Source organism: Macaca fascicularis, chromosome 1 (assembly GCF_037993035.2).
Source record: "Macaca fascicularis isolate 582-1 chromosome 1, T2T-MFA8v1.1".
Lineage (NCBI taxonomy): Eukaryota > Metazoa > Chordata > Mammalia > Primates > Cercopithecidae > Macaca > Macaca fascicularis.
In genome coordinates, this window is record NC_088375.1 from 68,969,039 (window position 1) to 68,982,148 (window position 13,110).

Genomic DNA, 13,110 nt, shown 5'->3' on the forward strand with positions numbered 1-13,110 from the left:
GGCAAGGGCAGTTTTACTGTAGAGGCAGTAGCAGAGAGGCTTTCAGTTGTCCCTGGAGACTCTGTTCAGGGAGTTGCCGAGTTGCTACTGGCTCAGTAGCTCTGGCGCAGGGCTGGCTGGAGGCCAGGTGTGGAAGACCTGCCTGGTGAGGAGATACAGGAGTGGGCACCCATGTAACAGTCTGGCCACTTTTCTTTAGGGCTTCTTCAGTATGCTGGAGGCCTGCTCCAGTCCTTAGTCACCTCAGATTTTCTAGTACCTGGAGGTATCTCTTGAAGGATGAAAAGCAGCAAAGATGGCAGCCTGCCCCTTCCTCTGGGAGCTCTGTCCCAGGGAGATACAGACCTGTTGCCAACCAGAATGCATCTGACGGAGGTGGCTGGAGATACCAGTTGGAAGGTCCTGCCCATTGAGAAGGAGTGGGATCAGGGAGCTGCTTAAAAATGCAGTCTGGCCATGTTTTCACACATCAGCTGTGCTGTGCTGGGGATCCACCTCAGCTCTCCATTGCCATGGACACCCCAAAGCCTGAAGGCTGGAATGGCTAAGTCACCCAAACAGCAAAGATGGTGGCCTGATCCTCCCCTCGGGACCTCCAACACAGGGGCTGTGAAACCTCTGTCAGGCAGAAAACACTGGTAAGGGTAGCTGGAGACCCCGGTTGGGAGGCCCCACCTGGTGATAAGGAATGGGATCAAGGACTCACTTTAAAAAGCAGTCTGGCAATGTTTTTGCAGAGCAGCTGTGCTGTGCTGGGGTACCACTTCCACCCCTGATCAGCTTGGGCTCTCCAAAGCTGGAAGGCTGGAATCGCTAAGTTGCCCAAACAGCAAAGGTAGCAGCCCACCCCTCCCTCTGGGATGTCCATTCCAGGGAAATTTCAAATATCTGTTGGCCAGATAATACTGCTGAGGGTGGCTGGAGATGCTGGTTGGGAGGTCCTGCCAGTGAGGAGGAATGGAACAGGGACACGCCTTAGAAAGCAGCCTGGCCACATTTTCATAGAGCAGCTGTGTTGTGCTGGAGGATCCCTTCCATCCTGATCAGCTCAGACTCTCCAAAGCCCAAAGGCTGGAATGGCTAAGTTGCTCAAACAGCAAAGATGACAGCTCACCTCTCCTTCTGGGAGCTCTGTTCCAGGGAGGTCTCAAAACTCTTGTCTGCCAGAGAACACTGGCAGGGGTAGCTGGAAGCCCCGATTTGGGGGTCCCACCCAGACAGGAGGAACAGGATCAGAGACCGACTTTACAAAAGCAGTCTGGCCATGCTTTTATAAAGCAGCTGTGCTGTGCAGGGGTACTGCCTCCACCCCCAGTTGGCTGGGACTCTCCAAAGCCCAAAGGCTGAAATGACTAAGTCGCCCTAACAGCAAAGATGGCAGCCTTCCCCTCCCACTGCGAGCTCTGTCTCATGGAGGTGCAATGCTGCTGGTGGCTGGCTGGAATTCCAAGCCAGTGGGTCTTATCCTATGAGGTGCCATGGAAGTGGGGCCTGTAGACTGTCACTGCTCAGCCCCCTGGATTCAGCCTCTTTCCTATGGGTATGTACACTTGTCTCATCTCCTGCTTTGCCAGAGTTGCAGCTACTTTTAATGGGAGTCCAGGAAAGCCCAGGTATCTAAAGCTCCTGGTTCTCCACACATCCCTGAGCAGCTGCTCTGCTGAGACTCCACGTAGCTCTATCTGTCAGACTGAAGGCCCTAATGGAGTGGGTTCATGAGGGGATCTCCTGACCTGAGGGTTGCAAAGATCCATGGGCGAAGCATGGGTTCCCATGGTTGCACATTCCCTGGGTTGGGGAGGCTCCCCTGGCTCCATGTCACTCCTGGGTGTGCCATCATCCTGCCTTGCTTTTCTTCATTCTCCAGGGGTCAAGTTGTTGCCTTGGTTAGTCCCACTGAGAGTACCTGGATGTTTCAGTTGAAGGTGCTGAATTTACTCGCCCCTTCCATTCCTCTCCGTGAGAGCCATGCACACTAGCTGCCTCTAGTCAGCCACCTTGGCCACCCTTCTCCTCACGATGCATCTTGAAGAACTAGGAAAGCAGGAACACACCAAACCAAAGGAGAAAAAAAGAAATAATAACGATCAGAGCAGAAATAAATGAAATTGACATGAAGAAAACAATACAAGAGATTAATGAAACAAAAAATTGGTTTATTGAAAAGATAAATAAAATTCACAAACCTTTAGCCAGACTAAGAACAAAAGAGAGAAGACCCAAATAAATAAAATCAGATATGAAAAAGAGACATTAAAACTGATTCTCCAGAAATTCAAAGATCATTAGAGGCTACTTTATTGGCATATCAGCAACTATATGCCAATAAATTGGAAAATCTAAGAGAAATGGATAAATTCCTAGATACATACAACCTACCAAGATTGAACCAGGAAGAAATCAAAAACCTGAGAAGACTAATAAGAAGATTGAAGCTATAATGGAAAGTCTCCCACCAAAGAAAAGTCTGCAACTTAGCGGCTTCACTGCTGAATTTTACCAAACCCTTAAAGAAGAACTAATACATATATCCAGAATGGTATTGCCTTGGTTGTCTTCCAGGGTTTTTGTAGTTTTATAGTTTTTGGTTTTACGTGTAAATCTTTAATCCAAATTAAGTTAATTTTGTATGTGGTGTAAGGAAGGGGTCCAGTTTCAATCTTCTGCTTTTGGCTAGCCAGTTATCCCAGCACTGTATATTGAATAGGGAATCTTTTCCCAATTGCTAGTTTTTATAAGGTTTTTCAAAGACCAGATAGTTGTAGATGTGCAGCCTCATTTTTAGGTTCTCTATTCTGTTACACTGGTCTATATGTCTGTTTTTGTACTAGTACCATGCTGTTTTGGTTACTGTAGCCCCATAGTAGAGTTTGAAGTCAGGTAGTGTGATGCCTCCAGCTTTGTTCTTTTGTGTAGATTGCCTTGGCTATTCAGCCTCTTTCTTTTTATTTGGTTCCATATGAGATTTAAAATCGTTTTTTCTAGTTATTTGAAGAATATCTATGATAGTTTAGTGGGAATAGCATTGAATCTACAAATTGCTTTGGGCAGCATGGCCATTTTAACAATATTGATTCTTCCTATCCATGAGCATAGAATGTTTTTCCATTTGCTTGTGTCATCTCTGATTTCTTTGAGCAGTGTTTTATAGTTCTCCTTGTAGAGATCTTTCAACTCCCTGGTTAGCTGTATGCCTAGGTATTTTATTCTTTGTGTGGGAATCATGAATGGGATTGCATTCCTGACTTGGCTCTCAGCTTGACTGTTGTTGATTCATAGGAATGTTAGTGAATTTTGCACATTGATTTTGTATCATAATACTTTGCTAAAGTTGTTTATCAGCTGAAGGAGCTTTTGGACTGAGACTATGGGGTTTTCTATATATAGAATCATGTCATCTGATACACCAAAAATAATCACAAAAGCAAAAACTGACAAATGGGATCTAATTAAACTAAAGAGCTTCTGCACAGCAAAGGAAACTATCAACAGAATAAACAAAAACCTACAGAATGGGAGAAAATTTTTGCAAACGATGCATCTGACAAAAGTCTAATATCCAGCATCTATAAGGAACATCAACAAATTTACAAGAAAAAAATCAAACAACCCCATTAAAAAGTAGACAAAGGACATGAACAGACACTTTTCAAAAGAAAGCATACAAGTGGCCAACAATCATGAAAAGAAGCTCAACATCACTCATCATTAGAGAATTGATGCACAGGCAATCTTTCAAAGCAAAAAATGATCAAAAAAACCTTCTGCATAGTAAAGGAAATAATCAATAAATTGAAGAGACAACCCACAGAATGGGAGAAAATATTTGCAAACTATCAACCTGACAAGAGATTAATAACCACAACATATAATGAACTCAAACAACTCTACAGGGAACAATCTAATAATCTGATTTTAAAATGGGCAAAAAATCTGAATAGACATTTCTAAAAAGAAGACACACAAATGGCAAACAGATATTTGAAAAAGGTGCTCAACATCACTGATCATCAGAGAAGTGCAAATCAAAATTACAATTAGCTATCACCTTACCCCAGTTAAAATAGCTTCTATCTACAAGACAGGCAATAACAAATGCTGGCGAGGATGTGGAGAAAAGGGAACCCTTGTACATTATTGGCGGGAATGTAAATTAGTACATCCACTATGAAGAACAGTTTGGAGATTCCTCAAAAAACTAGAAATAGAGCTACCATGTGATCCAGCAATGCCACTACTGGTATATATCCAAAAAAAAAAAAAAAAAAAAACAAAAAGAAAATCAGTATATCAAAGAGATATCTGCACTTTCATGTTTATTGCAACACTATTACCTAAGTGTCCATCAATAGTCAAAAGGATAAACAAAACGTGGTACATATACACAATGGAATACTATTCAGCCATAAAAAAAAATGAGATCCTGTAATTTGCAACAGCGGGGACAGAATTGAAGGTTATCATGTCAAGTGAACGATGTTAGGCACAGAAAAACAAACTTCACATGTTCTCAGTAATCTGTGGAGGCTGAACATTGAAACAATTGAATTTATGGAGGTAGAGAGTAGAATGATGGTTATCAGAGGATGAAAAGCGTAGCTGGGGTGGGGGTGGTCAATATAATTAGACAGATATATAAAATATAATTAGAATGAATAAGATCTGATATTTAAGAGCACAAGAGAGTGACTACAGTCAATAATAATTTATTGTACATTTTTAAATACCTAAAAGTACAATCGGATTGTTTGTAACACAAAGAAAGGATAAATGCTTGAGGTGATGGATACCCCATTTACTCTGATATGATTTTTACACACTGTATGTCTGTATCAAAATATCTCATGTACCCTATAAACATATATATCTATTATGTGCCCACAATACTTTTTAAAAAAAAAAAAAAAAGAAAGGAAAATAGGCAGTGGCTAGCACATATTTCCAAGACACCTGATTCTATGGGGTCTTTGTGCCTTTCGTGGCCTTTGAACTATTTACAACTCTGTAACTTATAGACGACTGATAGCAATGCAAATTATTCTTGTCCAGAGACTGCAAATGAATTATTTTTGATGGTGTTTCAGTTGATTTTCCTCTCCTGGTGTTGAAGAAGCCAGTTTTACATTTTTGAAGTAAATTCATTTAAGTATTCCTGATGGCTCATGTGGCCCAATACATGTCTGTACTAGATTCTCCTTTGAATCTGTTTTGGTTTTTGTAGCATCTTACTAGTTCCCTCATTAATAAATGAGTTAAATAAAGTATTTCACTTGTGTTTATATTTGTATAAGATACATTTTTCCTTTAAAAATATATATTTTTCTATTGGATGATGGGAGAGGCTTCCAGGCATAGGGAATAATGATATGTTTTTAAGACATGATAATGAGAAAGAACATGGTATGCTGGTAGCAGAAGAGGCACAGGAGTAGTAGAGAGGTGGGCTAGAAGGATAAGCATAATTTAGGTCACAAGGGCCTTGTGATGTAATGAAAGTTTAAAAATATATTATCTTAACAGCTAATATCAGAATTCCTCTTAGGAAGGTTACTATACTTTTTGAGGCAATGCTTGGAATGCTGCGTGGTGATAGAACATAAGGCATGAAAGTCAGCAGGGATCAAGGTAAACATTTTAGGAGATAGCTAAAGAAAGCCACCTAAAACAAAGAAAGACATTTGTTTTATCTCCTGAAAAGGGAGGAGAGAAAGAGAATCAGAAATATGATGTGCAATTTAGACCATGTAAGATGAAGAGTCAGTAAAAATGGTGTTGAAATAGCCAAAAAGCATTTCAAAAAAGCGATGCCTAAAGCTCAACTTGACATTTTTTGCATTGTCACAACGTAAACCCTTTCAAAATTAGCTTTGTGTCGGTGGATTTTATGGGCATATTCTAGGGGATTCTGTGATGTTTGTAGAACTTAAAAAGGAACAGAATTACATATCTCAGTTGCTGCAGAGTCCCAACCTACTAAAACCTGAGCCCAGAAGTGGGGGTGCTAACGCAAAGGGTTCTCCCTACAGAGACACAGAAATCTTTTTTTTTTTTTTTTTTTGAGACGGAGTCTTGCTCTGTCGCCCAGGCTGGGGTGCAGTGGCCGGATCTCAGCTCACTGCAAGCTCCACCTCCCGGGTTTACGCCATTCTCCTGCCTCAGCCTCCCGAGTAGCTGGGACTACAGGCGCCCGCCACCTCGCCCGGCTAGTTTTTTGTATTTTTTAGTAGAGATGGGTTTTCACCGTGTTAGCCAGGATGGTCTCGATCTCCTGACCTCGTGATCCACCCGTCTCGGCCTCCCAAAGTGCTGGGATTACAGGCTTGAGCCACCGCGCCCGGCCTTGAGACACAGAAATCTTAGATAGAAACCGAGATTCCCTCGTGTTTGGAATGACCTTATTTAGCTCTCAATGGGTAATAGATGACATGTGAGTTACACAAACCAAGCATAATGAACTTCAGCTTAGTCTTGAAAATGATAGAGAGCCACTGAGGTGGCTGGAGTGTTGAGATATGACATGAGAACAAGGGCAATGACTTGAGAACAAGGGCAATGAAGTGCTGACTTGGAGTGAGGAGAGCAACAAGAGAAGAGTTGCAAATTACAGAACATCTTATTTTGTAATGGGCAAAAAAAAAAAAAAAAAAAAAACAACCTTTACATGGGAACCTTAAAAATAAACTTATAAAACTCAGGACACAGAGCAAAGCTGTGATTGGTAAAGTAATGGGGAGAAGGCCAGACAGTGGTTTCGATCACCAACTCATTGTTTCACACTTCTAGTTTCTACCAGAGGGAAAGTCTAAAATTAGCTTCTCAAATATTGTCAGCATTTAAGAAGTAATATCAGCACTAGTGCAGGAGAAAATGGGAAATGATGTGTGAACAGCTTCTAGGGAGTGTTGACATTTTTAAAGAAATGGTTCAGGGAAGGACCATCTTTCTTATCAACTACAAACTCTTTTTGAGGATCAACCTATATTGAAACACTTTGACAGATACAGTTGTTTAAGAGCCCACTCAGTACTGCAGAGCAAAGGAGAAAAAATAATTCTATTAGTTCATTCTTACACTGCTATAAAGAAACCTGAGACTGGGTAACTTATAAAGAAAGAAGGTTTAATTGGCTCATGGTTCTGCCGGCTGTACAGGAAGCATAGCGGCTTCTGCTTCTTGGGAGAACTCAGGAAGCTTCCAATCACGTCAGAAGGCAAAGGGGAAACAAACACATGGCATGGCCAGAGCAGGAAGAAGAGAGAGTGAGTGGGGAAGGTGCTGCACACTTTTAAACAACCAGATCTCATGAGAACTCCCTCACTATCACAAGAACAACACCAAATGGATGGTGCTAAACCACTCATGAGAAATCCACCTCCAAGGTCCCACCTCCAACAGTGGGGACTAGAATTTGACATGAGATTTGATGGGGACACAGATCCAAACCATATTATTCCACCCCTGGGCCCCCTAAATCTCATGTTCTTCTCACATTGCAAAATATAATCATCCCTTCTCAACAGTCCTCCAAAGTCTTAACTCTTTTCTGCATTAACTCAAAAGTCCAAAGTCTCATCTGAGACAAGGCTACTCCCTTCCACATATTAGCCTATAAAATGAAAAACAAGTTAGTTACTTTAAACATACAATGGGGGTATAGGCATTGGGTAGGTACTCCCATTCCAAAGGGAGAAATCAACCAAAAGAAAGGGGCTACAAGTCCCATGCAAGTCCAAAACCCAGCAGGGCAGTCATTATATCTTAAAGCTCCAAAATAATTTCCTTTGACTCCAAGTCCCATATCTAGGACATACTTATGCAAGGGATGAGCTCCCAAGGCCTTAGGAATCTCTGCCCCTGTGGATCTGCAGGGTGTAGCCCCTGCAGCTGCTTTCATGGGATGGCACTGAATGCCTACAACTTTTCCAGGTGCGTGGTGCAAGCCGTCAGTGGATCCACCATTCTGGGGTCTGGAGGATGATGGCACTCTTCTCACAGCTCCAGTGGGCAGTTCCCCAGTGGGGACTCTGTTGGGGGGATGCTCCAACCCCACATTTACCCTCCACACTATCCTAGTAGAAGTTCTCCATGAGGGCTCCACTCTTGCAACAGGCTTCTGCCTGGACATTCAGGCTTTTCCGTACATCCTCTGAAATCTAGGCAGAGGTGCCCAAGCCTCAACTCTTGCACTTTTCCCCCCCACAGGTTTAACACCATGTGGAAGCTCCCAAGTCTTACAGTTTGTACCCTCTGAAGCAGCAGCCCAAACTGTACCTGGGCCCTTTGAGCTATGGCTGAAGCTGGAGTGGCTACAATGCAGGGACCAGTGTCCTGAGGCTGTGCAGGGTAACCAGGGTCATGGGTCTGGCCCACAAAACCATCCTCCCCTCCTAGGCCTCTGGGCCTGTGATAGGAGGGGCTGCTGCAAAGGTTTCTGAAATGCCTTCCAGGCCTTTCCCCCATTGTCTTGGCAATTAGCAATTGGCTCTTTTTTACTTATACAAATTTCTAAAGCCTGTTGGAATTCTTCCCCTGAAAATGGGCTTTTCTTTTCTTACCACATGACCAGGCTGCAAATTTTCCAAATCTTTGCTCTACTTCCCCTTTAAACGTAAGTTTAAACATAGGTTGATTTTTTGCTCACACATATAAGCATAGACTGTTAGAAGCAGTTAGGCCACATCTTGAACACTTTGCTGCTTAGAAATTTCTTCCACCAGATACCGTAAATCGTCACTCTCAAGTTCAAAGTTCCGCAGATCCCTAGGGCAGGGGCACAAAGCAGCCAAATTATTTGCTAAGGCATAACAAAAGTGACCTTTACTTCAGTTCTCAATAAGTTCCTCATTTCTACCTGAGACCTTATCAGCCTGAACTTCACTGTCCATATCACTACTAGCATTTTTGTCATAACCATTCAACCAGTCTCTAGGAAGTTCCAAATATTCCTTCATTTTCCTGTCTTCTTCTAAGCCCTCCACACTCTTCCAATTTCTGCTCATTACCCAGTTCCAAAGTCACTTTCACATTTTCAGGTATCTTTATAGCAAAGCCCCACTCCTCACTACCAATTTTCTTCATTAGTTCTTGCATTGTTATAAAAAAAACCTGACACAGGTAATTTATAAAGAAAAGAGGTTTGGCCAGGCACGGTGGCTCATGGCCAGCACTTTGGGAGGCTGAGGCAGGCGGATCACAAGGTCAGGAGATTGAGACCATCCCGGCTAACACGGTGAAACTCTGTCTCCACTAAAAATACAAAAAATTAGATGGGCGTGGTGGTGGGTGCCTGTAGTCCCAGCTGCTTGGGAGGCTGAGGCAGAAGAATGGCATGAACCTGGGAGGTGGGGAGCTTGCAGTGAGCCAAGATTGCACCACTGCACTCCAGCCTGGGTGACAGAGCAAGACTCTGTCTCAAAAAAAAAAAAAAAAAAAAAAGGAGAAAAGAAAAGAAGTTTAATTGGCTCGCATAATGCTGGCATCTGCTCAGTTTCTGGGGAGACCTCTAGAAACTTACAATCATGGTGGAGGGGAAAGGAGGAGTGAGACATCTCACATGGCGGGAACAGGAGCAAGAGACATGTGCGGGTGGTACCACAGACTTTTAAACAACCAGGTCTCATGATAATTCACTCACTCACTCTCATGAGAACAGCACGAAGAGGATGGTGCTAAAACATTCGTGAAGCAGTACCCCCGTGATCCAATCACCTCCCACCAGGCCACACCTCCAACATTAGGGATTACAATTCAACATGAGATTTGGGTGGGGACACAAATCCAAACCATATCAATAATGTTTTATTGGACTCAGGTCAAAACATGGTTGAGAATATGAGCTTGAGGGTCAAACAGAATCCAACTTAAGAATGAGTTCTACAACTTACTGGTGATGTGACCTGGGCAAGTTACGTAACCTCTCTGTGCCCGTTTTCATCTATAAATAAGAGGTAAGGCCAGGCATGTTAGCTCACACCTGTAATCCCAATTACTTTTGGAGGCCGAGGCAGGTGGATCACTTAAGGTCAGGAGTTTGAGACCAGCCTGGCCAACATAGTGAAATCCAGTCTCTACTAAAATACAAAAATTAACTGGGTATGGTGGTGCATGCCTGTAATCCCAGCTACTCAGGAGACTGAGGCAGGAGAATTGCTTGAACCTGGGAGGCAGAGGTTGCAGTGAGCCGAGATCATGCCACTGCACTCCAGCCTGGGCAACAGAGCAAGACTCTTGCCTCCAAAAAAAAAAAAAAAAAAAAAGGTTAGGTGCGGTGGCTAATGCCTGGAATCCCAGCACTTTGGGAGGCCAAGGCAGGTGGATCACCTGAGGTCAGGAGTTCAAGACCAGCCTGACCAACATGGAGAAACCTCGTATCTACTAAAAATACAAAATTAGCCGGGCGTGGTGGCACATGCCTGTCATCTCAGCTACTCAGGAGGCTGTGGCAGGGGAATCGCTTGAACCTGGGAGGCAGAGGTTGCAGTGAGCCAAGATCACACCATTGCACTCCAGCCTGGGCAACAAGAGCAAAACTCCATCTCAAAAGAAAAAAAAAAAAAAAGAGTTAATACAATAATTTTCTTAAATGAGTAATACGGATTAAACAACAGTAATAATCATGACTAAGTACTTAGACAATGATAGCTTATTATAGCACTTAATATTTTCCACACTGTATAGCATTTTATACGTACTTTTTAATCCCCATTAAGAATTCTGTAATGCAGATACTATTATCATCCTGATTGTACAGAGGAGATGATGCATGTAAAGTGCTTACATGATGAATACCACGTAGCACATGATCAATAGATATTCCATGTTATTACAGATGAGCTTGATGTTAGAAAGTACAATTTGGATAAGAAGGACCAAAGATCACCTCATGACATTTTCTACATTGGACAAGTGCGTAGTAATAATCTATCACCTGGGACACTCTACCTAGTAGCTTGCTAGTGGAAAAATTTTCTCAGCCTCTTCTATAATAACCTTACAACTTTGTATCTATTTCGTATGCAATAGGAGCAATTAGAGACTTCTGTAGAGCAATGGCATGATCAAATCATGTTAAAGAAGACTGATTTGTCAAGAGTAGGTATAATGAATAGGAGTGAGGAGAGGGGAGGCATAGAAACCAACTAGGAAATTAATATTACTGCTGGCAAGAAATTTGACAATAAAATAGGAATAGGAGTCTTGATGAGAGATTTTAGAAGTTTTGCTTATCTGTACATCAGGAATGATGGTCTGTAGTTCTCTTTCCTTGTAATGCTTTTGTATAGTTTTGGCATCAGAATAATGCTGGCCTCATTAAATGAGTTGGGAAATATTCCCTCTTCTGTAAGGAATATTTTTCTGGAAGAGGTCATGTGGAATTGGTATTACTTCTGATTGTCACACATTTTACCTATATGCATGTTATAAAACCCTCAATACACTGATGTTGGTTTTGTTTAAAAAGTCAATTATCTTTATAAGAGATTTAAAAATAATTAAAACTCTCATATATTTATTAACAAAGTTACCACTTATAGTGCTTTTTATTCTTTTGTGTAAATCTGTATTTCTACCTGGTGTCACTTCCTTCCAGTATGAAAATGTTAACATTTCTTGTAGTGAAGATATGCTGGTATTAAATTATTTAAGTTTTTGTCTGTCTGAAAAGGTCTTTATTTTGCCTTCATTTTTAAAAGATATTTTTGCTGGATATAAAATTCTAGGTGGCAGGTTTTTTTCTCCATTCTGCACTATAAAGATTATCCCACTGTCTTCTTATTTTCATTGTTTCCAGTGAAAAATCTGATATCATCTTTATCTTTTTTATCTGACTGCTTTTAAGATTTTCTCTCTATGACTAGTTTTGAGAAATTTGATTATTATGTGCCTTAATGTCATTGTATTCACGTTTCTTGAGCTTTGGGTTCATTGAGCTTCTTGGACCTGTGGATTTATAGCTTTCGTCAAATTTGGAAAATATTTGGCCATTCTTTTTCTAAATATTTGCCTCTGTCCTACATCTCTATTTTAGGGAATCCAATTACATATATATTAGGCCACTGAAATTGTCTCACAGCTCACGGCTCTTTTCATTTAAAATAAATTGTTTCTGATTTATTTTGAATACTTTTTATTGTTATATGTTCAAGTTCATTCATCTTTTCTTATGTAATTATAGTCTACTGTTAATCCTATCCAGGGTCTTTTTCATCTCAGACATTGCAGTTTTCATCTCTAGAAGTTTGGGTTGGATCCTTTTTATATCTTCACATACCTACTTATCTCTTTGTATGTACACAAAATGTTTACAATATCTTTTAGTGTCTTTATCTGTTAGTTCTAAAATCTGTATCATTTCTTGCTTCTTTGCAAGAAATTTTTGATTGGATATCAGACATTTTAAATTTTATCTGCTGCTTTTTGTCCAACATCTTAGCAAGGCTGTGTTTGCCACTGCTCTCTGAGCTTTGCAATGCGCTCAAGGACAACAAGAAGAAAGATGCTGGAAAGTTGGCCAAGAAAGACAAAGACCCAGTGAACAAATCCAGGGACAAGGCCAAAAAGAAGAAGTGGTCCAAAGGCAAAGTTCAGGACAAGCTCAATAACATAGTCTTGTTTGACAAAGCTACCTATAACAAACTCTGTAAGGAAGTTCCCAACTATAAACTTATAACCCCAGCTGTGGTCTCTGAGAGACTGAAGATTCAAGGCTCCCTGGCCAGGGCAGCCCTTCAGGAGCTCCTTAGTAAAGGATTTATCAAACTGGTTTCAAAGCACAGAGCTCAAGTAATTTACACCAGAAATACAAAGGGTGGAGATGCTCCAGCTGTTGGTGAAGATGCACGAATAGGTCCAACCAACTGTTCATTTGGAAAAATAAAACTTTATTAAATAAAAAAAAAATCTGCTTAGGTGTTGGATATTTTTATATTCCCATAGGTATTCTTGAACTTTGTTCTAGGATGCTGGTATCTTACTTGAAAATAATTTTTAGTCTTGCTTTTAAGATGTTAGGTGAGACCAGAGGTGCACTTAGTCTAGATTATTTCTGACTACTGAGGCAAGAACTTTTTGAGTCCTCTACTAAATATCCCATGATATAACATTTTCCAG

The 13,110-nt window shown here is 41.2% G+C and overlaps 1 protein-coding gene across 1 annotated transcript; it reads left to right on the top strand.

The window, feature by feature from the left end:
* Positions 1–5,603: 5,603 nt before the first annotated feature.
* LOC102117893 (small ribosomal subunit protein eS25-like) lies at positions 5,604–12,888 on the top strand. The gene is made up of 3 exons (XM_045376074.2): positions 5,604–5,625; positions 8,203–8,343; positions 12,434–12,888. The coding sequence occupies exons 1-3, from the start codon at positions 5,604–5,606 to the stop codon at positions 12,886–12,888; spliced, it is 618 nt and encodes a 205-aa protein (XP_045232009.2).
* Positions 12,889–13,110: the final 222 nt, after the last annotated feature.